At 39.4% G+C, this 24,542-nt stretch overlaps 1 protein-coding gene across 1 annotated transcript in view; it reads right to left on the bottom strand.

Moving 5' to 3' along the window:
- Positions 1-9,102: 9,102 nt before the first annotated feature.
- LOC132028706 (general transcription factor IIH subunit 2) overlaps positions 9,103-24,542 on the bottom strand; it is a 25,364-nt gene continuing 9,924 nt past the window's right edge. The window contains exons 8-16 of the mRNA XM_059418026.1: positions 21,897-22,002; positions 20,602-20,692; positions 20,347-20,434; positions 19,387-19,494; positions 17,949-18,012; positions 15,191-15,294; positions 14,551-14,653; positions 12,161-12,200; positions 9,103-9,697 (exon numbers count right to left, since the gene is read on the bottom strand). Coding sequence (XP_059274009.1) covers positions 9,578-9,697; positions 12,161-12,200; positions 14,551-14,653; positions 15,191-15,294; positions 17,949-18,012; positions 19,387-19,494; positions 20,347-20,434; positions 20,602-20,692; positions 21,897-22,002 — 824 coding nt within the window. The 3' untranslated portion in view covers positions 9,103-9,577. The remainder of the gene's footprint in view (positions 9,698-12,160; positions 12,201-14,550; positions 14,654-15,190; positions 15,295-17,948; positions 18,013-19,386; positions 19,495-20,346; positions 20,435-20,601; positions 20,693-21,896; positions 22,003-24,542) is intronic.

Raw genomic sequence — 24,542 nt, 5'->3', positions numbered from 1 at the left:
TTATTCTTCGATGGTGACAGTTTCTCTACCTTTCTGGTATCTTTTAAGAATTTTCTCTTTTGGGCGCCTGGGTGGCTCAGTGGGTTGAGCCGCTGCCTTCGGCTCAGGTCATGATCTCGGGGTCCTGGGATCGAGTCCCGCATCGGGCTCTCTGCTCAGCAGGGAGCCTGCTTCCCTCTCTCTCTCTCTCTCTCTGCCTGCCTCTCTGTCTACTTGTGATCTCTCTCTGTCAAATAAATAAATAAAATCTTAAAAAAAAAAAAAGGATTTTCTCTTTTATCCTTGGGATTATAAAAATTCAAAGTATTACGTCTAGGTGTAAGTGTTTCTACATTCATCGTGCTGGGCATTCAGCAGGCTTCTTTATTCTCAAAACGTGAGTCTCCTGTCACCCCTGGGCACTTAATTATCTTCTATTATTTGGTAAGTGCCTACCGTCTGTTCTCTTTCACTCTGCCTGGTATTCCCAATATTCAGTTGGAAAGTCTTCACTTTCCTTCCCTCAAACATTCTCCTACTAGTTTGCTCTACTTTCTGGAGATTCCCTCTCCATGATCTTCCAACTCTCCAACAGGAGCCCTTAATGTCTGCAATTACACTTCTAATTCCCACAGCTCTTTGTTGTTCTGACTCTCAAAACTAAATCAATTTTTTAAAGATTTTATTTATTTGAGAGAGACAGAGAGAGAATGAGCATGAGTGGAGAGAGGGGGAGAGAGTGGGAGAGGGAGAAGCAGATTCGCTGTTGAGCAGGGAGCCACTTCGGGACTGGATCCCAGGACCCTGGGATTATGGCCTGAGCCAAAGGCAGATGCTTAACCCACTGAGCTACCCAGGTGCCCCAGAACTAAACCAATTTAATAACAAGTCTGTAAGAACCTCACAGGTAAGGGAGTGCTATTGCCAAGGGATTTTGAGGAGCCACTAGCTTTGTAGAGAAGAGGCAACATGGAAACTACCATTGGCTAGGAGGCGGATGGTTTCCTTGTAAGGGTGGCAGGCCCTATTTTCTAGGGCAAGGTAAAAGAGCTAAAGCTGAGGTAGAGCACTGTGGCTGGTCTAGTTAGATTTCTCTGACAGATGTTGCCAGTAAGCGCAGGCTTACCTAGGTTTAGATTTTACCTAGGTTTAGACTTGGCCCTGTCTATGGGGCTAGTCTCCATTTTGTGGGTCCTGCTATAGAAATTGAACTTATCAATACTGATGTTTAAGCTCATCTGTCTTCTGCATTACCTGTTTCATTGAAAAGCTATGACCTTTTATCTTGGTGTCTGTTTTTCACATTACCAGCTCTCCTCAAATGTATACACGCCTTTGGTTTCACATTTAAGAGTTAGGCAAATGAGGGGTGCCTGGTTGGCTCAGTCATTAAGCCTCTGCCTTCGACTCAGGACATGATCCCAGGGTCCTGGGATGGAGCCCCACACTGGGCTCCCTGCTCAGCGGGAACCCTACTTCTCCCTCTCACACTCCTCCTGCTTGTGTTCTCTTTCTGTCTCTCTCTGTCAAATAAATAAATAAAGTCTTCAAAAAAAAGTGTTAGGCAAATGAAAAGCTCACTGGCCAATGGGATGGTTAAAAATCTACGCAGGCTTGGGTGGCTGAGTTGGTTAAGCAGTTGCCTTTGCCTCAGGTCATGATCTTGGAGTCCTGGGATTGAGCCCCACATCTGCCTCTGCCTCTCTCCCTGGCTTGTGGTGTCTCTCTCAAATAAATAAGTAAAATCTTTTTCTTTTTTTAAGATTTTATTTATTTGACAGACAGTGATCACAAGGAGGCAGAGAGACAGGCAGAGAGAGAGGAGGAAGCAGGCTCCCTGCTGAGCAGAGAGAACCCCGAATCAGGCTCTCTGCCAGGACCCTGGGATCATGACCTGAGTCGAAGGCAGAGGCTTTAACCCACTGAGCCACCCAGGCACCCCAATAAGTAAAATCTTAAAAAAAAAAAAAAATCTAAGTCACATGAGTGTGCCTTGAACCTAAGCCCTTTACTTTATGGAGAACAGAGTAGGAAGCCAAGATTTACTTCAGAGAAGCCAATCTTAAGTGTCAGAGAAACACCTCAAGCAATGAATTCAACTTACCTTTGTAAAGACAGAGCTAATAGCTCAAAGCTCACTTGGGATGATCCTTGAGCATAAAATGGTCAATTCTGGAAGGATTGTTTGGGGGTGCCAGTGCCCACACTAGATCCTCAAAGCCAGTTGAAGCAGTTTATTCACTTTTTTTTTTTTAAGAGAAGACCTTTTTTTTTTTTTTTTTTTTTAAAGATTTTATTTATTTATGTGGCAGAAGAGATAGAGAGCACAAGTAAGCAGAACCACAGGCAGAGGGAGGAGGAGAAAAAGGCTCCCCGCTGAGCAGGGAGCTCCATGTGGGACTCAATCCCAGGAGCCTCAGATCATGATCTGAGCTGAAGGCAGCAGCTTAACCAACAGGCACCCAAGAGGCAATTTTTTGCCTCAGTGTTAACACCTGTCTATAAATAACCTGGTGGTGGGATAGAGGGAGCTGCCTTTAAATTGGTCCCTCGACATTCAGCCCTTCCTGTCACTCCCGCCCTTCTTACCTGGCATTCTGGGTCCCCAGGGTTCTATGCAGGGAACATCCTCTCTCATAGGCTACGTGGGTTTTCAGACTGTGGTTTTCTTTGGGCTGTTCTTTGATGACTACAATTCCATTGGAGTTTCCATCTCCCAAAAATCTGTTAAAATATTCATTTTTTAAAAAAGATATTATTCCTTTGAGAGGGGGAGCAAGGGAAAGAGAGCACATGCAAGTAGGTATTCACCAGCCCCTTCTCACCTTTCTATTACCAGGTATGCTGTTACAGCAACTGTGCTCCTTTGAAGCACTTTCCATGAGTCACCCAGCTGCTGCTGAACCAGCAATTCCTTTTGTAGGATGTCCAGAGGTCAGTGGACCTTCTCCATGCTGCTGACCTTTCTGCCTATAAAATTTTCCCAAATCAACCTTACTTTCCATTTATAATGTTGTGTGCTTCTTTGTCCAATATATATTTATTGTAGCATCTTAAAAGATTTTGTTGCCTTTATGGATTGGATTTTTTTTTTTTAAAGATTTTATTTATTATTTATTTGACAGAGAGAGAAATCACAAGTAGGCGGAGAGTCAGGCAGAGAGAGAGAGAGAAGCAGGCTCCCGCTGAGCAAAGAGCCCAATGCGGGGCTCGATCCCAGGACACTGAGATCATGACCTGAGCCGAAGGCAGCGGCGCCCCGTGGATTGGATTTTTTTGAACTTAAAATTCTATCTTCTGAATTTTTATTGATGATGTCCAGGACTCCTTCTGGTCTGTTTTTAATACATGATTGTAAATCCTCTTGTATATTGTAAGTAGATATTTGTATCTTCCGAATATTATGACTGTTTTTTTATTGTCATTTCATTGTCTTGTCACATTGATTATATTTAAAACAATGTTGCTTTAAAGCAGTGATAATAGATACTGTATAGTGACTTCGGTAGGAATTCTTCTAAACTTTCACCCTAAAGAATATGGGTTGTAGGGGTGCCTGGGTGGCTCAGTGGGTTAAAGCCTCTGACTTCAGCTCAGGTCATGATCCCAGGGTCCTGGAATCAAGCCCCGCCTCGGGTTCTCTGCTCGGCAGGGAGCCTGCTTCCCTCCCTCTCTCTCTGCCTGCCTCTCTGCCTACTTGTGATCTCTGTCTGTCAAACAAATAAATAAAATCTTAAAAAAAAAAAAAAAGATAAAAAGCTTAATAAAAAAGAATATGCGTTGTAGATTTTTAGTGGATATCCTTTATCGGTTGAAAGAACAACCCTTTTACTCCTAGTGCCCCTGAAAACTCCTGCATAGCCTTAAAATTTGGTAGAATTCTATTACTGGGACCTCTTTTTAAGTTCTACACACCTTGCAATACTATGAGAAGCAGTGGTTTTCCTACTTCAGCATTTATCACAGTCCCCAGAGGATTTGCTGAAACAGATTGCTAGGCCCTCCCCAAAGGCAGATTCAGGTCTGTAACAGGTCCTAACGATGTGCCTTTCTAATGAGTTCCCAGGCTTTTAAAAATTCTAGTATAGGGGTGCCTGGGTGGCTCAGTGGGTTAAGCCTCTGCCTTCGGCTTGGGTCATGATCTCAGGTTCCTGGGCTCGAGCCCCGCATCGGGCTCTCTGCTCAGCAGGGATCCTGCTTCCCCCTCTCTCTGCCTTCCTCTCTGCCTACTTGTGATCTGTCTCTCTGTCAAATAAATAAAATCTTAAAAAAAAATTCTAGTATAGTTAACATACAATGTTAGTTTCAGGTGAACAATATAGTGATTCAACAATTCTGTACACTGAATTGCATAGCCTGTGTGGTTTTTGAAAATTAGATGTCAACATTTAAAACTTAAAACTCACTTAAGATTGTATTTATTTTCAGAGAGCGAGTGAGCACGTGGGAGCGGGGTTGGGGGAATGGGGGTGGGGAAAGGGGCAGAGGGGCAGAGGCAGAGGGAGAAAGTGAATCTCAAGCTGACTCCCACGGCTGATGCAGAGTTCTGCGCAGGGCTGGATTCCACACCTTGAGATCATGACCTGAACTCAAGAGTCGTGCACTTAACTTTATGAGCCACCCAGGCATCCCTAGGGAAACTCACTTAAAAACCCAGTTTCAGTATCAAAATATTTGGTACCAGGGGGACTACATTCCCAGGAGGAAAAAATTGGCTGGGGCTGAGTCATGGTTATTTCCCCTAGAAAGTATTTTTGACTAGGTAACAAATGAGCCTGTACAGAATTCTGAAGGTATGAAGGATGCCCAGTGAAAGCTGTATCTCTCTTCCATCCCTGAGCCCAGAGTCTAGATGTTGTCTCCTTTAGATGGCACAGAGCTTTCCAGACACCACCACTTCGCATTACCTGACCCCCCCCTTCACTTACTGCCATTATCTGCCTGGTCCCTTTAGGCATCTGACTGCATCCAAGACCATTTTCCAGTCCCTCTTGTGCATTTAAAAAATTGTTTAAAATTTTTTTATTAACATATATTATTAGCCCCAGGGGTACAGGTCTGTGAATCGCCAGGTTAACACACTTCATAGGACTCACCATAGCACATACCCTCCCCAATGTCCGTAACTTAACCACCCTCTCCCTCCCCCCTTTCCCACACCTCTTGTGCTTACAGCACTTGGATTTTGTTAGCACATTCACACTGACTTCTTCATAGGTTGGCCTCTTAAGGATGGACAGACCACTGATCCACGAGGTTAGGGTGTGTGTCCTTTTGGTGTCTACATCCTAATGCCTAGGATCCCATAGCAGATGTACAGGTTTATTTAGAGAATTAGTAAGTTAATTAAGAAACTGTGTAGTATTTCCGGAACCCTAGCCTGAGGTGCGACTCAAACAGCAATTTAGTCAGGTGAAAAAAAGAACTGAATTCCCGTAAAGACCCCATCAGAGTCCCCAGTCAACCTTGTAACAGGTAGCCCCAGAAGAGAATTTGAGAACACGGAAAGTAATGCATCTTCAATTCTTTTAGAACCAGATCCAAAGAGGTATCAAGGACACTCCTGAGGCTACTTCCCGTAAGTGTGATGTCATACAACCCTTTCTTCCTAGGGCCCGGGATTCAAACTTCTGGCCCCTTCTCATGAACTCTTGCACCCACTAGAGCTCTTAGGATTTTGCCACCTGGCTTCCCATCAGCTGGCCGTGCCCTGTGGCACCTCTGTGAAACTGTTCCTCTGGTTATGTACTAGCCAGTCATTACAGAGATACAAATAGCACAACACAGATGTGCCCACACGTGAGGAACATACATTTTGAGAAATTTTACAAAAATGTTTGTTTCTTCTTCCAACTGCCATTCTGAGCATCAGAAGCCCTCTTGTCCCCTCAGTTTCCACACGGGTCATGTTTTGATTATGACATGGCATGCGGATGTACAGCACGTTACATGTGGCCTCTACACCCAGAACTTACCTGATTTTCAACCAATTACTTCTTGCATGGATGTAGTTCTTCTCAAGGGCAAACAAAAGAAACAATGCACACATTGCCATATTAGAGGGAAAGATTATTGTTTGAACCATGATCCAAGTAAAAAAATTTTTTCCATTTCCCCTTCAACCGCCTGCTCCTTAGTTATTTATTACCTTCTTTGATGAATGGGACTGCTTTTGTGTTATTGTTCAGGGCCTCCACTAACAGCTAACATTAACTTCATTACTTTATTTTCATTTGTTTCACTATGACTTCCCACAATTCTATACATCTTATTATTTTGAATACTCAATTTGTTTATATGGCTCAAAAAACTTAAACCAAATAAAAATCTTTTTAAAAAAATTCTCATTCTCATCCCTGCTTTTGTCCACTCAGTTCTATACCCCCACCCCAGACAAACACTTTTAGATCTCTGAGTTTTCTTCCACTGCTTTAGTTCTTTTTTTTTTAATTTAATTTTTTTAAAGATTTTTATTTATTTATCAGAGAGAGAGGGGGGGAGAGAGCGAGCATAGGTAGACAGAATGGCAGGCAGAGGCAGAGGAAGAAGCAGGCTCCCTGCTGAGCAAGGAGCCCGATGTGGGACTCGATCCCAGGACGCTGTGATCATGACCTGAGCCGAAGGCAGCTGCTTAACCAACTGAGCCACCCAGGCATCCCAACCACTGCTTTAGTTCTTAAAAGGCAGCCTTACTGATATATTTCACGTACCACACAACTTACCCAGTCAAAGCACGCCATAGTTGTCAGTAGGTTCACTGAGTTGAAGAATCATCATTATCACACAGTCGCAGATTATTTTCATCACTCCAAAAAGCAGCCCTCTGCCCACTGACATTCACTCATTGTCCCAGCTAGCTGTTCACAGCACTCACATTATAATCTTTATTTCCATAAGGTCCAGAGTGGTATGTCCTCTTTTTTTCTTCAGAAAGATCGCTTTTTTTTTTTTTTAAGATTTTATTTATTTATTTGAAAGAGATCACAAGTAGGCAGAGAGGCAGGCAGAGAGAGAGAGGAGGAAGCAGGCTCCCTGCCAAGCAGAGAGCGCAATGTGGGGCTCGATCCCAGGACCCTGGAATCATGACCTGAGCTGAAGGCAGAGGCTTTAACCCACTGAGCCACCCAGGCTCCCCTCAGAAAGATCTCTTATGTTAAATAGTCTCCTTTACTACTATAGTATATTGTGAAGTTCCAAGAGGGAACTTCATTCCAAACCGGAACTAACATTCTTAGATCACCATCTCTATTTCTGTCATCTTAAACAAGCCAGTACTTTCTCTACAATATCCCTTTTATGTATGGTAGTAAGGTTATGTCTCTAATTGAGACATAAGGTATGTCTAGTAACTTTTCAAGAGGTGACCACCCATGGCGGTTCTTCTAGATCAGGTGATCTTGTTAATGGCATCTCCTACCACAGATAACCTGTGCTGACAAAAGGAAGGAAAACAGTAGTTACCTGGTTACCTATAGCTGAAATCTGTTTCCATATAAAGGACCACTGGGTCTAGGTTCGGAGAGTGTGACTCAAGGGAGAGAGAGCTGTTACTTTCATGTGGTCACATTATGTCTCTGGGCATGTGTGTGCACGTGCTATGGAAGGTGCATATTGCTGGGCTCTAGTCAAGATTCACTGAATGAACTCTCTAAGGTAGGATTACATTGTCTTCCTGACAATGTTCCTAACTAAAAGTTGTTATTTATAAACTCATACATATTGTAGCAAAACTCAATTTTAAAGTTTGTAGATTTAAAATAAACATACCTTTGTTATGGAGACCTCAGTAACTCTCAACAGGGTATGCCTTGTAAAGACTTCTGCCTATACTGGTCTCTCTACACTGAACCTAAAAGATGGCCTCATCATACATCCTCACTTAAGTTTTTGCAGTGAAAACAGTGACAAAGTTGAGAGGATTAAGTTAAATGGTCCCTGGGTATGAACCTGTGGTGAAAACAGTGGCAAAGTTGAGAGGATTAAGTTAAATGGTCCCTAGGTATGAACCTCAGACTAACAGCAACAGACACAACTCTGACTTCATGAGCCTGAATGAAAAGGTAAACCAGTCTCACATATCAAATACACAGAACGGTGGTATCAAATATGCTCCACTAAGTAAAAATGCTTTAGCAGTCATTACAAAGGATGAAAGAGGCTTACCATATGAAAATGAAAGGATTAACAAGACTTTTCATTCACTGCATGAGAATGCCCCGTTAGTTATGCTTTCTAACCATGTCATCATAATAACTGATGAGGGGAGGAAGGTGAGCTAGGTTTCTAGGCAACTTTACTGTGGCAAAAATGACTCCTGGCTACTAAATTGTATCTGGACTAAATGCACTATAAATAACCTGATGGGAACTTCATGCTTTGGGCTCTTCTGGGTATGGGGTCTCTTAAAACTGACAGGTCCCTTGTGGGGCCCCTATAAGTTGTATTAGGGAACTGTTGTAAGAGGTAGTGGCTCCTTAAGGCCTGAGAAGGATGTCATCACCTTGCACCTGAACTGTATTGGATGAACTGCTACAGGACTTCCGCTGCTAAGGGGGACTGCCTGATGGTTTTCCGGCAGTCCAGTGCTCCTGTTTAATAGCCCCTGGAGCAGCCAACCCATGCCACGTGTGGCCACAGTTATCTTTTGAGTTTGAACGTGTACACCTAAAAAGACCCCTTTTGGTCAAAGCTATAAAATAGCTCTAGATGCATAAATTCTATAGTTATATTATGATTGTTTAGTTAAGACCAAAGAGACCCCTCAGGTGGGTGGAACAGTAATAATTTCCTAAATATTGCTAAGTTTTAATCTCACACTGAATTAATTAATAAATAAAATTTAAAATGAATAGATTTTTAAAATAAATTTAAATCAAAAATTTTTAACAAATAATAAATATTTATTTGCCAGAGAGAGAGAAAGAGAGAGAACACAAGCAGGGGGAGAGAAAGCAGGAGAAACAGGCTCCCCACTGAGCAAGGAGCCCAGTGTGGGACTTGGGACTAGGATCATGACTGGAGCCAAAGGCACACACTTAACTGACTGAGCCATCCAGGCACCTCTGAATTCACATTTATACTTAATTTTGTTTACACTAAAACTGAATAAAAATAAATCAGAGATTCTGTATTTACTTTAATTATAAAGCAATGAAATTATCCCATCAATTTAATCATTGTAAGTAAAGTAGATAACATAATGTGTAAGACTTTGAAAACACTGTAACTCAAAATAATAGAAAACAAAAATGAGTGAACTACTATTGAATTCTGGGCACTTCTGTGACAGGACACAAATTTTAAAATTTAATAAAATTCTACATTTTCTTTTTCTCCCCTCCTCCCCTTTAAGTTTATTTTACCTTTAAGCAATTCATCGTGGTGCTCGAACTCACAACCCTGAGATCAAGAGTCTCATGCTCTTCCAAATGACCAAGCCAGGCGCCCAATCCTACATTTTCTTAGCAAAAAGTTTCTTAAGTCAGATTTTCCTTTCAAACTGCTCTTCACATTTTAACTGGAGTTTCTTCTGAAGAATCACTTTATTAACAATTGCAAATGTCCTTTTAACATGTATAATGTGTACCATATGCTAGAATCAAATACTTGAAGAAGTTGGAATCTTATGAATACAGCCAGGACAACAATGAAGAGAGTCGTGAACAAAAACATCACAGTCCACACAGAAAACATTTTGGCACACAGCACAAACATAGACCTGCAGAGAAAAAGAAAAGAAAATTTAGACAGCAGTTTCCAGAAGTACAGAACAGCTAGAAGACATTCAAACTGCTTTGCTCTTTTAGATCTCTATCAATTTTCCCTACCCATCTACCTACTTTATTACTTTCAATATACTATTCTCCAATTTAAGGTGATTATTTTTCAAAAAAACCCATTCCTTACAAATGAGAAAATTACTTTGTCTTGACTCCTTAAAGTTTCTTGTATTGTAAAACATTCTTAATTACTTCGTTTTAAGTAACTACTGGGGAAGACACCTAAGCTTGAAATTAGTACTACTTTCAAATGCTTAGATCATTCCTCTGATTTGATTACAAAGAAAATCATAAATATTTAACACAGATTTAGTTATTGCTAGGGAATGACCTCACAACCAAACAAGTTATATTCCTCTTTTATTTAACTATTAAAGAATATGGAAAAAACAAATTTAAGACAAAAAAAATCCATTATTCCATCAATATTACATATATGGATACTTGTGCCTTGGGGTGAAATTTCCAAGGCAGCATTATAAACAGGTTAAAAATTATTACATCTCAAGGGATGTCTGGGTGGCTCAATTGGTTGGACGACTGCCTTTGGCTCAGGTCATGATCCCGGAGTCCCGGGATCGAGTCCCACATTGGGCTCCCAGCTCCATGGGGCGTCTGCTTCTCCCTCTGACCATCTCCTCACTCATGCTCTCTCTCACTGTCTCTTTCAAATAAATAAATAAAATCTTAAAAAAAAAATTATTACATCTCAAAAGGCACAAAAATAAAGACAAAGTGTTTTCAACGACTTTTATTTATTTATTTATTTATTTATTTATGTTTAAATTTATTTGGTAGAGAGAGAGAGAGATCCCAAGACAGGCAGATAGAGAGGGGAAGCAGACTCCCCGTTGAGCAGGGAGCCGATGCGGGGTAGGGGGATGGGGTGGTGGTGCTTAACCATCTGAGCCATCTCAGGTGCCTCAGACAAAGTGTTTTTAAAAACTGTCAAGTGAGGAATGCCTGGATGGCTCAGTAGGTTAAATGGTTAAGCCACTGCCTTTAACTCAGGTCTGTATGGATTCCTTGCTCAGCAAGGAGCCTGCTTCTCCCTCTGCCTGCTCCTCCCCGTGCTGTGCTCCCTCTCTCACTCTGACAAAAAAGTAAAATCTTTTAAAAAAAACAAACTGTCAAGTGATTCAAAGGTGGCTCTAGTAAGGATGAAGCTACTGATGTCCAAGAAGGATGTAAAACTTAATAAAATCGTTTTATGAATTGTGAGAGTAGAACAAGCAAGCAATCCTCCCAACTAATATTTCATACAGGGCATAAAGCATAGTTTTAAATATGAACACATAAATTCATAAAAACTTAAAACTAGACAGCTGTCTTATTTGCATCTTTACATAAGTGTATACATTCAAACTGGTCCCCCTCAAAAATTTAAAAGATATTTTCTCACTGGGACAATGGGGGAACAGCCTTTGATCTGTGGCCACCTTTAGCAACAACTTCAGAACAAACTGTGAAAGAGCTTGAAAATACCATATGGAGAAAGAACTCCTAATACTTCCAACTAAAGACTGTTTATTAATTAAAGGTAAGTGGATTTTTAATTTAAAAAAAATTTTTTTTAAGGGGAGGTTGTTTGTTTTAAGGTTTCATTTATGTGACAGGGAGAGAGAGACAGCAAGAGAGGGAACAGAAGCAGAGGGAGAAGCAAGCTTCTCTCTGAGCAGAGAGCTTGATGCAGAGCTCCATCTCAGGACCCTGGGATCATGACCTGAGCTGAAAGCAGATGCTTAATGACTGGGCCACCCAGGTGCCCCAGTTTTTGTTTTGTTTTGTTTTTTAAGGTTTTATTTATTTAAGAGAGAGAGACAGAGAGCATGAGAAGGGGGTAGGGAGGAATAGAGGGAGACAGAAAAGCAGGCTTCCTGCTGAGCAGGGAGTCTTGACATGGGACTATCTCAGGACCCCTGGATCATGACTTGAGCTGAACACAGACAACCGACTGAGCCACCCAGGTGCCAACTAAAGACAGTTTAAAGTACCAAAATGCTGTTACAGAAAAATGAAAATGCAGAATTATAACAAAGACTATTTAAACCATTTTACTCCCATTTTATCAGGAATTTATTTATCAGTTTATTTATCAGGAATAACCTGATAGGAGCTTGATTTTCGGTAATATACTAGAAACTTCTAATGTTATTTCCTCAATATTTCTTACATAATACTTAATATTTATCTATTTATTTATTTAAAAAAAAAAGATTTTATCTATTTATTTGTCAGCGAGAGAGACAGCACGAGCAGGGGGAGCAGCACCAGGGTGGAGGAACCAGGCTCCAACTTGATCCCAGGACCCAGGATCATGACCTGAGCCAAAGGCAGATGCTTAACCAAATGAGCCACCCAGGCATCCCAATACTTAATATTTAGAAAGTAGATGAACTTACATGTTGGTCTTTCAATTCCCCCTGACATCCATAACAAAATCTGAAAAGAAAGTTTAAGAATCATTTTGTTAGGAATGCATTCCTTAAAATAGCGTAGCAAAATCTCAGTAACAAGAATCCTGTAATTAGTAAGTATATTATCTTTACACATGACTTTTATGAGAAAAACTGAATTAAGAATACCAATAACTTAAGAAATTTTACAGTATATTGCAAGATCATCTCAGAAAGCAAAATCCTACTTCAGAAAATCTGTTAAATTTTATTTTCATCAAGGTTAAATATGAGCATGCTTTCCCTCCTGGGATTCTGTGAGGGAATTACACCCTACAGAAAATAATCTGAGTGACTATTCTGCAACTCTCCTGAGAATAGCAGGTAGCCAGTATAATTCCAGATGCACAGGCTAATTCATGTCTGGATAGCTAAGGGCTTAATTTTCAAGAAATGGTTTTAAGAGTTAGAAGTTCTCAAAACTTAATACAAAATATAGCAGCCCTCTCCTTACCAACCCCACTTCATTTCCAGTTCCCAAACACTTTCGAAACTTGTAACTGTTTGATAGCTACCCTCACTTACAGTGCTATTTCTTGTTTTTCTGCCATTGGCTATAAGCCTCTATCTAAGGAAGATCAGAATTTAATTCTCTTTCAATCCTCTTGATCCCACAGCATGTACATACACATAAGTAATGCCATTCTCAATTCTATGTACTGCAATAATTTTGAATAGAGTAATATTAAATGCTTAGCTTATTAGGACTATATAAACATATTCAGCGGTGTCTGGGTGGCTCAGTGGGTTAAGCCTCTGCCTTCAGCTCAGGTCCTGATCTCAGGGTCCTGGGATCGAACCCTGCATCATTACATCATCGGACTCTCTGCTCAGCGGGGAGCCTGCTCTCCCCTCTCCCCTCTCTCTGCCTGCTTCTCTGCCTACTTGTGATCTCTTGTCTGTCAAATAAATAAATAAAATCTTTAAAAAACAAAAAAGGCTTATAAATTTAAAAAGGGACAAATGAGGAATTTAAAAAATAAATAAACAAACATACTCATCTAAGCCATATAAAACAACTCTTCCAATCTTCAAAACATTTTTTTTCCTGGAGTTAATAACTATATTGTGGTCCACAAGCTTAGTTTTCTATATAATTACCACCAGCACACCCTCAACTTTTCCCTGAAAAATCTAAATGTCCTCTCTACATTCACCCACATCAGGAATTCCAGTTTTCACCCTCTTGGTGACCTCTCTCCTGGAACATTCTAACCTTCTCCAAACTGGACTATTTTGACATGTGACACAAAAGTGTTATTCTGGAATCTCCCCTTATCATCATCCTAGGGCTTTCTTTAGACACATTTGAACTAGAACAATATTCCTATTCTCTTCCGGTCATTCTCTTTCTCAGTTCCTCTGAATCATCACTTCCACAGCTTCCCCAGAAAGTCTCTTTTGAAAGCCTCACAAGCCTGAAAATGTCTTTATTCTACCTACATTTATTTTTTTTTTTAAGTTTTTAAAAGGTTTTATTTATTTATTTGAGACAGAGAGCAAGCATGAACAGTGGGGGTGGGGCACAGGCAGAGGGAGAAGCAGGCTTGCACTGAGCAGAGAACCTGATGTGGGACAGATCCCAGGACCCTGACATCATGACCTGAGCCAAAGGCAAACGCTCAACTGACTGAGCCACCCAGACGGTCCTCTACCCAACATTTAATTGATAGGTTTGCTAGGTATGTCATTTAAGTTGGTAACAACTGTCCACATGTTGAAGGAAATCTTGCTCTCTGGCAGCATCCAGTATTATTGAGAAGCAAAATAATTTTAATTCCAGATTATGTGACCTAATTTGCCCTCATCAGAAATGTTTAGTTTTTTGCTGCTTATTCTAAAATTGCACAATGATAAACTCTAGCATGGGTCTATTTTCTCTGTTAAAACTCCTGAGAGTCCCTTTCAAGTTCTGTCCTCCCATAGCAGAAAATGTCCTTTAACTATTTCTTCCCTACTCTTCATATGATCTTTTCTCTATTTCTCTTATTATTCAATACTAGACCTTCTGGATAAACCCTCTGGTTTTATACCATGAAAATCAGCTAAGGCTGCAAACTGGGAATTTTTTTGTTGTTTTAGAGAGCTGATTTTTCAAAATATACCATACTTACTATTCAGAGATGGGCTTAGGGAAATTAATAGATTTCTGGAGATCCAGATCTGTTTAATAATGACTCATTTCAGTCAGAACCAAGGCATTCTACCATCTCATTTTCCATTTTAGAAGTAATCTTGCCCAAGTTAACAGGACTATTTTTTTAATGTAATAACAATGCATTCAAACATTACTCTACCACATATAACAGATTATAGATTAATCAACACTCATATACTTTTCTCCATTATGTTCTTCTAGAGGAATTTCTTGAAAAGCATCCAAAGGAAATAAATGATGGTAGGACCGAGCCAAATGTGGAGCAGACACCAAAGTGAGACCTAACAAAGAAAGCAGAGAACCATGTTTAATAGCCCAAACCTCGTTAAGACAATGGCTGAAATGTCAAATGATAGGCTAAATATTTTCAAGTTTTTTTTTAGGTTTGCTGGTACTCATTTCTTCATTTACAGATCACCTTAAAAAGGAGATTCCAGGATGGAGTCTGTTTTCTGTCATTAATCGTGTGACCTCTCTTGGCTATTTGCTTACTTAAAAATGAAACAAATTTCTACAATGCAATTACTTTTTTTTTTTTCAATGCAATTACTTTAATTCCTCATTGTCTTTACATATATTTTACAAAGGTTAAGAGCTGCAAAGATGTCTCCTGGATCTACTGCAAAGCCTTTGAAGAACAGACTCCTTTCAGAGGGAGAATCAGAAAACTCCTGGAATGTCATGTTTATACTTAGAAATGGAGTATTGGGCCCTCTGTAAAAAGAGGAATCCTTAATATTTACAGTTACTTTAAGAGCTACATAGATAAGAAGTTATTCAAGATTAATTTACTGGATAGAGAACAGCTAGTTTCTTACCACAGATTTTACATTCAACTGGAAGCTCACAGTACTTGGCCCGACACTGTGGGCAGAAGTATCCTCCTAATGTAAGTCCTGGCTCAGTGTTGCTATCCAAGTGCCTGTGGGAGGAAACAGCACTTTTAAAGTGGTATAGAAAGATGGGAATGGTTACAGCAAAACGAAGTACACTACCTTGATTTTAAAATCTTGAAGCTGTTTCATAGTTCATTTAAGCCAAGGTTTTCTTCTTTTCTCTCTGCATTTCTGTTTTGAATAGCATATATTAATGTCTGTTTTTGTGTGTGGGGGTGTTTTTGTTTTTAAGTAATCTGCACATCCAACGTGGGGCTGGAACTCACAACCCCAAGATCAAGAGCTGCATGCTCTCCTGACTGAGCCCGTCAGGTGTGTTGCATTAATGTCTTTGAATTCACTCATTTTTTTCTTCTTGAGGGGCTCATCTGCTATTAGTTCCATCCAGTACATTTTTCATTTCAGACCCTGTATTCGTCTCTAAAACTTTGATTTGGGTCCTTTATGTAATAGCTGTTTTAATACTTTGTCTACTAATTCCATTAACTGTGTTGTTTCTTTTCTTTTCTTTTTTTTTTTTAAGATTTTATCTATTTATTTGACAGAGAGAGATCACAAGCAGGCAGAGAGGCAGGCAGAGAGAGGAGGAAGCAGGCTCCCAGCTGAGCAGAGAGCCTGATGCAGGGCTCAATCCCAGGATCCTGAGATCCTGACCCGAGCCGAAGGCAGCGTCTTAACTCACTGAGCCACCCAGGCGCCCCTAACTGTGTTGTTTCTAAGTATGTTTCTGTTCCATGAATCTCTCTTTGATATGGGTCCTATTTTCCTATTTCTTTCCATGCCTGGTCATTTTTTGTGGGTGGGGTACTAACCACTTCTCAGTTACATTATCATAGGTGTCTTTGTGGGCTAAGTTTTTTCATCTGATAAATGCATATTCTTAAATTTAATGTCCAACTTATCTATTTATTTTGGTAGCATAATTCTTTTTTTAAATTTATTTTTAACATATAATGTATTATTTGAGGGGTACAGATTCATCACTCTTACACAATACACAGTACTCACCATAGCACATATCCTCCTCAATGTCCATCACCCAGTCACCCCATCTTTCCCTCCCCCTCCCCTCCAGCAACTCTCAGTTTGATTCCTGAGATTTAGAGTCTCTTAGTTTGTCTCCCTCTCTGGTTTTCTCGTTTCATTTGCTCCTCTCTTCCCCTATGATCCTCTGCCTTGTTTTTAAAATTCCACATATTAGTGAGATCATATGATAATTGTCTTTCTCTGATTGACTTATTTCCATCCATGATGTTGCAAATGCAAGATTTCATTTTTTTTTCATGTCAGGCCTGGTCATTTTTAATTGGCTGCCAGACATTATGAATTTTTCTGTTTCAGATGCCGGATTTTTTGGTAATGCAAATAATATGTTGGGGCTTTTTCTAGAATACAGTAAAGTAACTTGGAAATAGTTTGAACTGTTCAAAACTTGCTTTAGAGTTCATCAGGCTGTCCAGAACAGCTGTTAGTCTAGGGTTAATTTGGTTCCATTTCTGTGGACTCTATTCAGAGCCCATTGTTAAGATATCCCTCCACACTGGTAGGACCATGAAGTGTTTCCTGCCCCATGTGGGCTCCTACAACTATGCTGCCTGCTCCTCATCAGGAGTTCTTTCCTGGGCCTCTAGTGGCTCCCACACGAATGTGCTGATCATGACTCTGCTGATAACTCATGGGGAAGTCTCTGCAATCTAGAGAGCTCTCTGTACATCTCTTTACTTTCTAGCACTGTGCCTGGAAAACTACACCCATTTAGCCTCCCCCAACTCTGAACTTGGTGTCTTTACCTGACCAAGACCCCCAGGCTCTGCATGGGTTTTCCTTCCCTGTACTGCAGCCTAGAAATTCTCTCGAGGCAGTAAGCTGCACTCACAGGGCCCACACCTCATTTGCTTCCCTGCCTGCGCTGCTTGTTGTCCACATCTGAAAATCATTGTTTCATATATTTTGTCTGGTTTTCTGGCAGGAGGGAGGACAATACATTCAGTCCCTTATTGTACCTTTATAGCTGAAGACACAACTCTTATTTGTGATTTTGAAAAATTGCTTTTAGTTTTATAATTACAAAAATAAAAAGCTCTGAAGTTAAAACACAGTATGTTCAAAAAGGCCTAGGAGCCATCCCTTTGCCTTTCTCCACACACTGCCCAGGTAAACATTTGTTTAGTTTTTACTTTTTATTTCTGTTACTTTTTTTTTTTTTTAACATTTTATTTATTTATTTGACAGACAGAGATCACAAGTAGGCAGAGAGGCAGGCAGAGAGAGAGGGGGAAGTAGGCTCCCCGACGAGCAGACAGCCTGATGTAGGGCTCGATCCCAGGACCCTGAGACCATGACCTGAGCCTAAGGCAGAGGCTTAGCCCACTGAGCCACCCAGGCGCCCCATAAACAAGTATGTATATCCAGTGAAATGCCCACCGTCATCTTAGATGAGTAGCAGCATACAATACACTTTTCTCTAACCCGCTGTTTTACTTAGTAACAGAAGATTTCTCCGCAGGAGTAAACAGAGATAGTCCTCACCCTTGTTACAGCTATGAAGACGGTAACCTTTTACGAAAGCCATTGCACCGCAAGCGCACATAACTCAGTTATGTTCTTTTATTTATAACTTATAGGAAAGAATTTAAAATGTCAAAACATAATCACTGACAGTTTCAAGGTTTTTACTTACGCCATGCTGAAAGAGGGTTTTGCATCTTGATCAGACAGAGAAGCAATGGTATGCTGAGGAAATCCTTCAGAGAAGAAAATGTATTACTTTCTTTTTTCAAGCAAATAGCAAAATTCTAGGACTAGGAACCTAAAAATGTTCCTACTAGAGAGCCCACAGAGTTATACAAAAGTTCTCTCTCCTGCCTTTCAGATTTATTACAGTATGGCCAAGCTGACTGTAATTCAGGTCATGAGAAAAATTAAAAGTAGAGAATGTGGGGCAAAGTTCTGTCTGTACATATGGTTGCAGATTCTAAAGTTTATAATTATCTAATTTAATGACGACACATACTGCTTTTAAAAAGAAAATGTTTGTAAGTTTTAAATACTTCAGACATAATGGAGGAATCTATTACATAGTTGTCCACTTTCATTTTATTATTATTATTTTTAAAGATTTTATTTATTTGACAGAGATCACAAGTAGGCAGAGAGGCAGGCAGAGAGAGAGGGGAAAGCAGGCTCCCCGCTGAGCTCCCAGGACCCTGGGATCATGATCTGAGCTGAAGGCAGAGGCTTTAACCCACTGAGCCACCCAGGCACCCTGCCCAATTTCATTTTACGTAAGAATTTACTTCTATGTTTAAAATCCTGGAATGCCTAAACTCATGCAGTCTGTCTTCCATACATATTTTTAAATTGAAAATACATCCAAGAAAAACAAAAACCATAAAAAAAAAAAGATTTCATTACAGAAAAATGTTAAGTCTATCTACATATCAAAGCAAGTAAGTAAGGGTACATGGGTGGCAGTCAGTTAAACATCTAACTCTAGATCTGGGCTTAGGTCGTGATCTCAGAGTTATGAGATTGAGCCCCACACCTGGTTCCACGTTCAGCACAGTCTGCTCAAGATTCTCTTTTCTTCTCTCTGTCCCTCCCTGTGGCTTGCACATGCACACACTCTCTCTCAAATAAGTCTTTTTTTTTTTTTTAGTAAAGATTTTATTTATTTATTTGACAGAGAGAGACACAGCGAGAGAGGGAACACAAGCAGAGGGAGTGGGAGAGGGAGAAGCAGGCTTCCTGCTGAGCAGGGCGCCCGATGTGGGACTCCATCCCAGGACCCAGGGATCATGACCTGAGCCAAAGGCAGATGCTTAATGACTGAGCCACCCAGGCATCCCTCAAATAAATGTTTAATAATAAACAAATATCTATTTTATTTTATTAATTTTTAAAGATCTTACTTATTTGGGAGAGAGACAGAAAGAGCAAGAGCAGGAAGGGCTGACAGAGGAGGACAAACAGACCCCGCATTGAGCACAGAGCCCAATGAGGGGCTCGATCCCAGGACTTCGAGATCATGACCTGAGCCCATGTCAGACACTTAACTGACTAAGCCACCCACGTACCCCTAAATATCCATTTTAAAATAACATAAAATAAACACTTACCCATGCGAATAAGTGAACATTCAGAACTTGAGCTAGCAGGTGGAGGACTAACATGATGTGTCAGCAATTCTTTGTAATGGCTTTCATCTAAAATAACATGGTATGTGCCTAATCAGATGAAAAGTAAAAGGAAAAAAAATTAGCTTTCCAGGCATAGGTACCAATCATAGTTTCTTTTCTTTTTTTTTTAAGATTTTATTCTAAGTAATCTCTATACCCAAGGTGGGGCTCACACTCAAAACCCGAGATCAACAGCCACATGCCCTTTTGACTGAGCCAGCCAGATGCCCCTCAATTGTAATTCCTATGCAATTCTGTAAAAGTTTTACCATTTGAAAATGTATATTTTCAAAGTAAGTATTTAGGTTAAATTATCATTTTTCAAAAACCTCACTTAAATGACATCTCTAAACTAACTTCTCCAGGAATAATTATAATCACAATATAATTAAAGCCAAGTTGTAAGATCTTTACAAAGTATTACGTATTAGTGAAATTCCTAGTGTTTCTTTTTTTTTTTTTTTTAAAGATTTTATTTATTTATTTGACAGACAGAGATCACAAGTAGGCAGAGAGGCAGGAACAGAGAGAGAGGAAGAGAAGCAGGCTTCCCGCTGAGCAGAGAGCCCAATTTGGGGCTTGATCCCCGGACCCTGGGATCATGACCTGAGCCGAAGGCAGAAGCTTTAACCCACTGAGCCACCCAGGCTCCCCTCTAGTGTTTCAAGACTTATAATGCTTCCTCTAAACACTGACATAATTACTGTAAAGTCCCTGCATTTTGAGATGATATCTTATAGAAGCAATGACACATTTAAGATGACTATCCATATTATGGATTTCAGGCCATGAAGTGACTTAAATTCAGTACCTTAAAAGTAGATGAAAACATCCTAATTAATAAATTGTTACTTCTTACATAGTAATTATGAATAAATATTGAGGAATCTAGATATATACCACCAGTTTCACGAGCAAGTACAGTGCAAACCCGAACCTCTGCAGACAATCCAATAACAGACACTCTTATTTTAGCTGACTTTAGGGTCTTCATAAAGTCCATGTAAATGAAGGATTTTGGGGGAAGAAAAAAAAATGCAAAAATTAACATACTTGAAAAACAGAATTTTCTGAAAACTAGTAATAAATTCACTACAGAATTCTCTTTAGAGTTATGACTCTGGTTTTGATTATGAAAAAATGCAGTGGTTCTACCTTGATTAGATCATAGATATTAGATGGATCACAAGTTGTGAGGCTGCTAAAGATGATTAGGACTTCTCTACTTGTATGTCCAGGCATGTGTCTACAGAAAGATAAAATATATTCCCATTAGGTATAACTAATTAATAAAGACTTTACCCAGACAAAATAGTCCATGTGGTTTATGTGTTTAGACTACAGAGTATCTCATTTGTTTTAACATTGCAAAGGAATGAACTGGGTATATTCTAAACATGTTAATGTAAATTTTTCTAAAATTAGCTACACAAAAAACTGATTCATTTACTGTTTCCATAAATATTTACTGAATACTCTTTTAGGTTCTAGGAATAGAGTAATAAGCAAGAATGAACAAGGTTTCTGACATCATGAAGCCTACAAACCAGTAGATTCATTCTGTGCAAACTCTAAAGTGTACACTGGAAAAGTATGACAATACCATATGGATCAACTTTAAGGTGTGTCTTGACAAAAGTAGCATGCTTCTTTTTTGAAGGGTATAATTTAACCTCATGGTGATTCAGAGTGATAATATTCATAAACATTAATTTCTGTGTATCATTTAATTATATGATAATTTAAAGGACTTGAAGACACAATGAACTATTTTCCCCTATCTAAAAGGTATCTATGCTTTTTGGAGCAATTTTATCAGCTATTTACACTTTCCTGCTTCTGTCTGCATTGCTGGGCCCTCGGATTTCATTTGTGGATGCTGCTCTTGAGCCTACCTCTAATGCGGGTGTTAGCTCCTTCTCACCTACTTCAAAACTAGAAAAATGCCTATTATACAAAGGTATAAAAGTCACGACAGACTTCCAGAGATAAAATATATGTGCTAGCACTAACAGAATATTTCCATTAGGGTCTTAACAACCTTCCAGATATCTGAAGTTGCTGGAAAAGCATGCTACTAATGTGCAGATGTACTACAAAGTAAGGAAAGTCAATAAACGTACAACAAACTCAAAACTATTATGCACATTACATTTCATAATTTCATAATTTTTAACAAAATATTTTTCCATCAACATTTCCTTTTATACTAATATTGCTACAGTTTTAACTGTATTTTTCTAAAACCTCTAAGAATCTATCTTACCAACTCAAACGTAAAATAAAAACTACAAGTGGACACCACACTAAACATCATAAATGAGATTACATATTTCTCTTAATGGTTTCATTACTGCTCAGCTTAGGAAGATACATATCAATACATTATCATCTCAACTCATTCAAAACAACTGGACACCAATTATAAATAAAAAATTTGAAATACCAACTTTAGAGTTTGCATAGCCATGCTTAAGGAGTTATAGAGAGATGGTTCTCCATGGCAGGTCATATCTACAGCTTTCTTCAAAGATGTTATATGTTTCCTTGGGTTTCCTAAAATAGAAATAGAATAATCTACTCATAACATTTTATCTATACATTACAGAAATTTGTTTCTCCCCAAACTTATCTATGTTGTTAAAGAACAGAATCCCTTTGATTTACATTTTTAACAAGTTCCACTTTTACCAGAGGCATTTGTTGTATCAACTTTTACTTCATACAGAAAAGACAAAATAAAAAAGTTTCTATGAACTGGCACACATTTTTTTTAAAAAAGATTTTGGGTTTTTAAAAAATTTATTTGACAGAGAGAGACACAGCAAAAGAGGGAGCACAAGCAGGGGGAGTGGAAGAGGGAGAAACAGGCTTCCCGCCGAGCAGGGAGCCGGATGCAGTGCTCAATCCCAGGACCCTGGGACCATAACCCGAGCCAAAGGCAGACACTTAACGAATGAACCACCCAGGTGCCCCCACATTTTTTTTTTAATGTGAGGCTTGAACTCATGACCCTGAGACCAAGAGTTGCATGCTCTACTGACTGAGCCAGCCAGGTACCCTATTAGCACATATTTTAAATATTATTAACTTAAAGTGCAAAACTTTTTAATTTTAAGACTCAAACATTTTCACATCTCTGAAGTCATGCTGCATCTTCCAATCATTGGCAGCCAAGGAGCACCTGTGACGCAGACATCACTGCTCCCACGTGAACCTACGAATGGCTACCGCGGCCTTTTTCCAAATGCATCACGTACTTTTTTGTACTATTCATGCTTAGTCTCACTGCCACTTCAAGTGTTTCTACAAAAGGTTATTAATGCAAAAGGTTCTATTTTTATGTAGAAAGGCAAGGAACAGAGCAGTGAGGTATAAATTTATTACTAGTGAAAAAAATTCATTAATAAAAGAAAAATTCCCTATTTTTCTTCAGGGGATTAAAAAAAGAGCTTTAGAAGACCTAAGAAAGGAAGATTTCTGCAAATAAAAACAGCTGTATTATCTTCTGTTACCAAAATAACATCTGAAAAGATTGTCTATTGCTATTTTCTCACACCAAACAATACATTTTTTGGTGTGAACAATTTATATATATCATCTAGCACTGTAACAAATTTTAACTGCTAGAATGCTTCCTTCTTGATGGCTCATAAAATAAAAGTATCTTACAAATGATGGAATCTCAGAATCAATGACATATGGTACTCTTCAAACATTTTCTTCTATTTCAACACTGTCTTCATATTAATTAATGAAAATCAAAATATCATGAAATTGATTTGATCAGGTAATTCATCAAATTACCTCCACACTATTGAACACTTCTTCCCAATTTGTCACTACTGTTACAAAGAGCGTATTTGTAGAATGAGGTTTTTTTCTTCTTTCATAATGTTTCTTAAGTATAAATTCCAAGGAACAACCATTTTTCTATCTTTTCCCAAAAATGTTAAATAAATTAATCAGTCTATCAACACTATAGGTACCAGTTTTTCCATGGTTCCATAAGTAATATACTGCTTTTTAAACTTCATTTTGTTCATTTAAAGTATATAAAGTAATAAAATACTGAGTGGTTTAGATTTTCGATCACTTGTTTGACTAAAATTTCTTTTTTTTTTTTTTTTTTAAAGATTTTATTTATTTATTTGACAGAGAGAGATCACAAGTAAGCAGAGAGGCAGGCAGAGAGAGAGAGAGAGAGGGAAGCAGGCTCCCTGCCGAGCAGAGAGCCCGATGCGGGACCCGATCCCAGGACCCTGAGATCATGACCTGAGCCGAAGGCAGCGGCTTAACCCACTGAGCCACCCAGGCGCCCCAAATTTCTTTTTTTTTTAAATTATTTTTTTAACTTTTTTTTTTAAAGATTTTATCTATCTATCTATTTATTTATTTATTTAAATTTTGTTTGTTTGTTTGTTTAAGATTTTATTTATTTATTTGATAGAGAGAGATCACAAGCAGGCAGAGAGGCAGGCAGAGAGGGGAGGCAGCAGGCTCCCTGCTGAGCAGAGAGCCCAATGCGGGGCTCGATCCCAGGACTCTGAGATCATGACCTGAGCCAAAGGCTGAGGCTTTAACCCACTGAGCCACCCAGGCACCCCAAAGATTTTATTTATTTATTTAACAGACAGAGACCACAAGCAGGCAGAGAGGCAGGCAGAGAGAGAGGAGGCAGCAGGCTCCCTGCTGAGCAGAGAGCCCAATGCAGGGCTCGATCCCAGAACCCTGGGATCATGACCTGAGCCAAAGGCTGAGGCTTTAACCCACTGAGCCATCCAGGTGCCCCTTAATTCTGTTTTTTTTTTTTTTTAATTAACATATAATGTATTATTAGCCCCAGGGGTACAGGTCTGTGAATCGCCAGGTTTACACACTGTACAGCACTTCCCATAGCACAAACCCTCCCCAATGTCCATAACCCAACCACCCTCTCCCTAGTCCCTTCCCCACAACAACCTAAAATTTCTTTTTTTTTTTTTTTAAAGATTTTATTTATTTATTTGACAGAGAGAAATTACAAGTACACTGAGAGGCAGGCAGAGAGAGAGAGAGAGAAGGAAGCAGGCTCCCTGCTGAGCAGAGAGCCCAAT

Source organism: Mustela nigripes, chromosome 12, assembly GCF_022355385.1.
Source record: "Mustela nigripes isolate SB6536 chromosome 12, MUSNIG.SB6536, whole genome shotgun sequence".
Taxonomy (NCBI): Eukaryota; Metazoa; Chordata; class Mammalia; order Carnivora; family Mustelidae; genus Mustela; species Mustela nigripes.
Note: the sequence above shows the minus strand (reverse complement) of the source record. Positions and strands in the feature narration are given on the sequence as shown.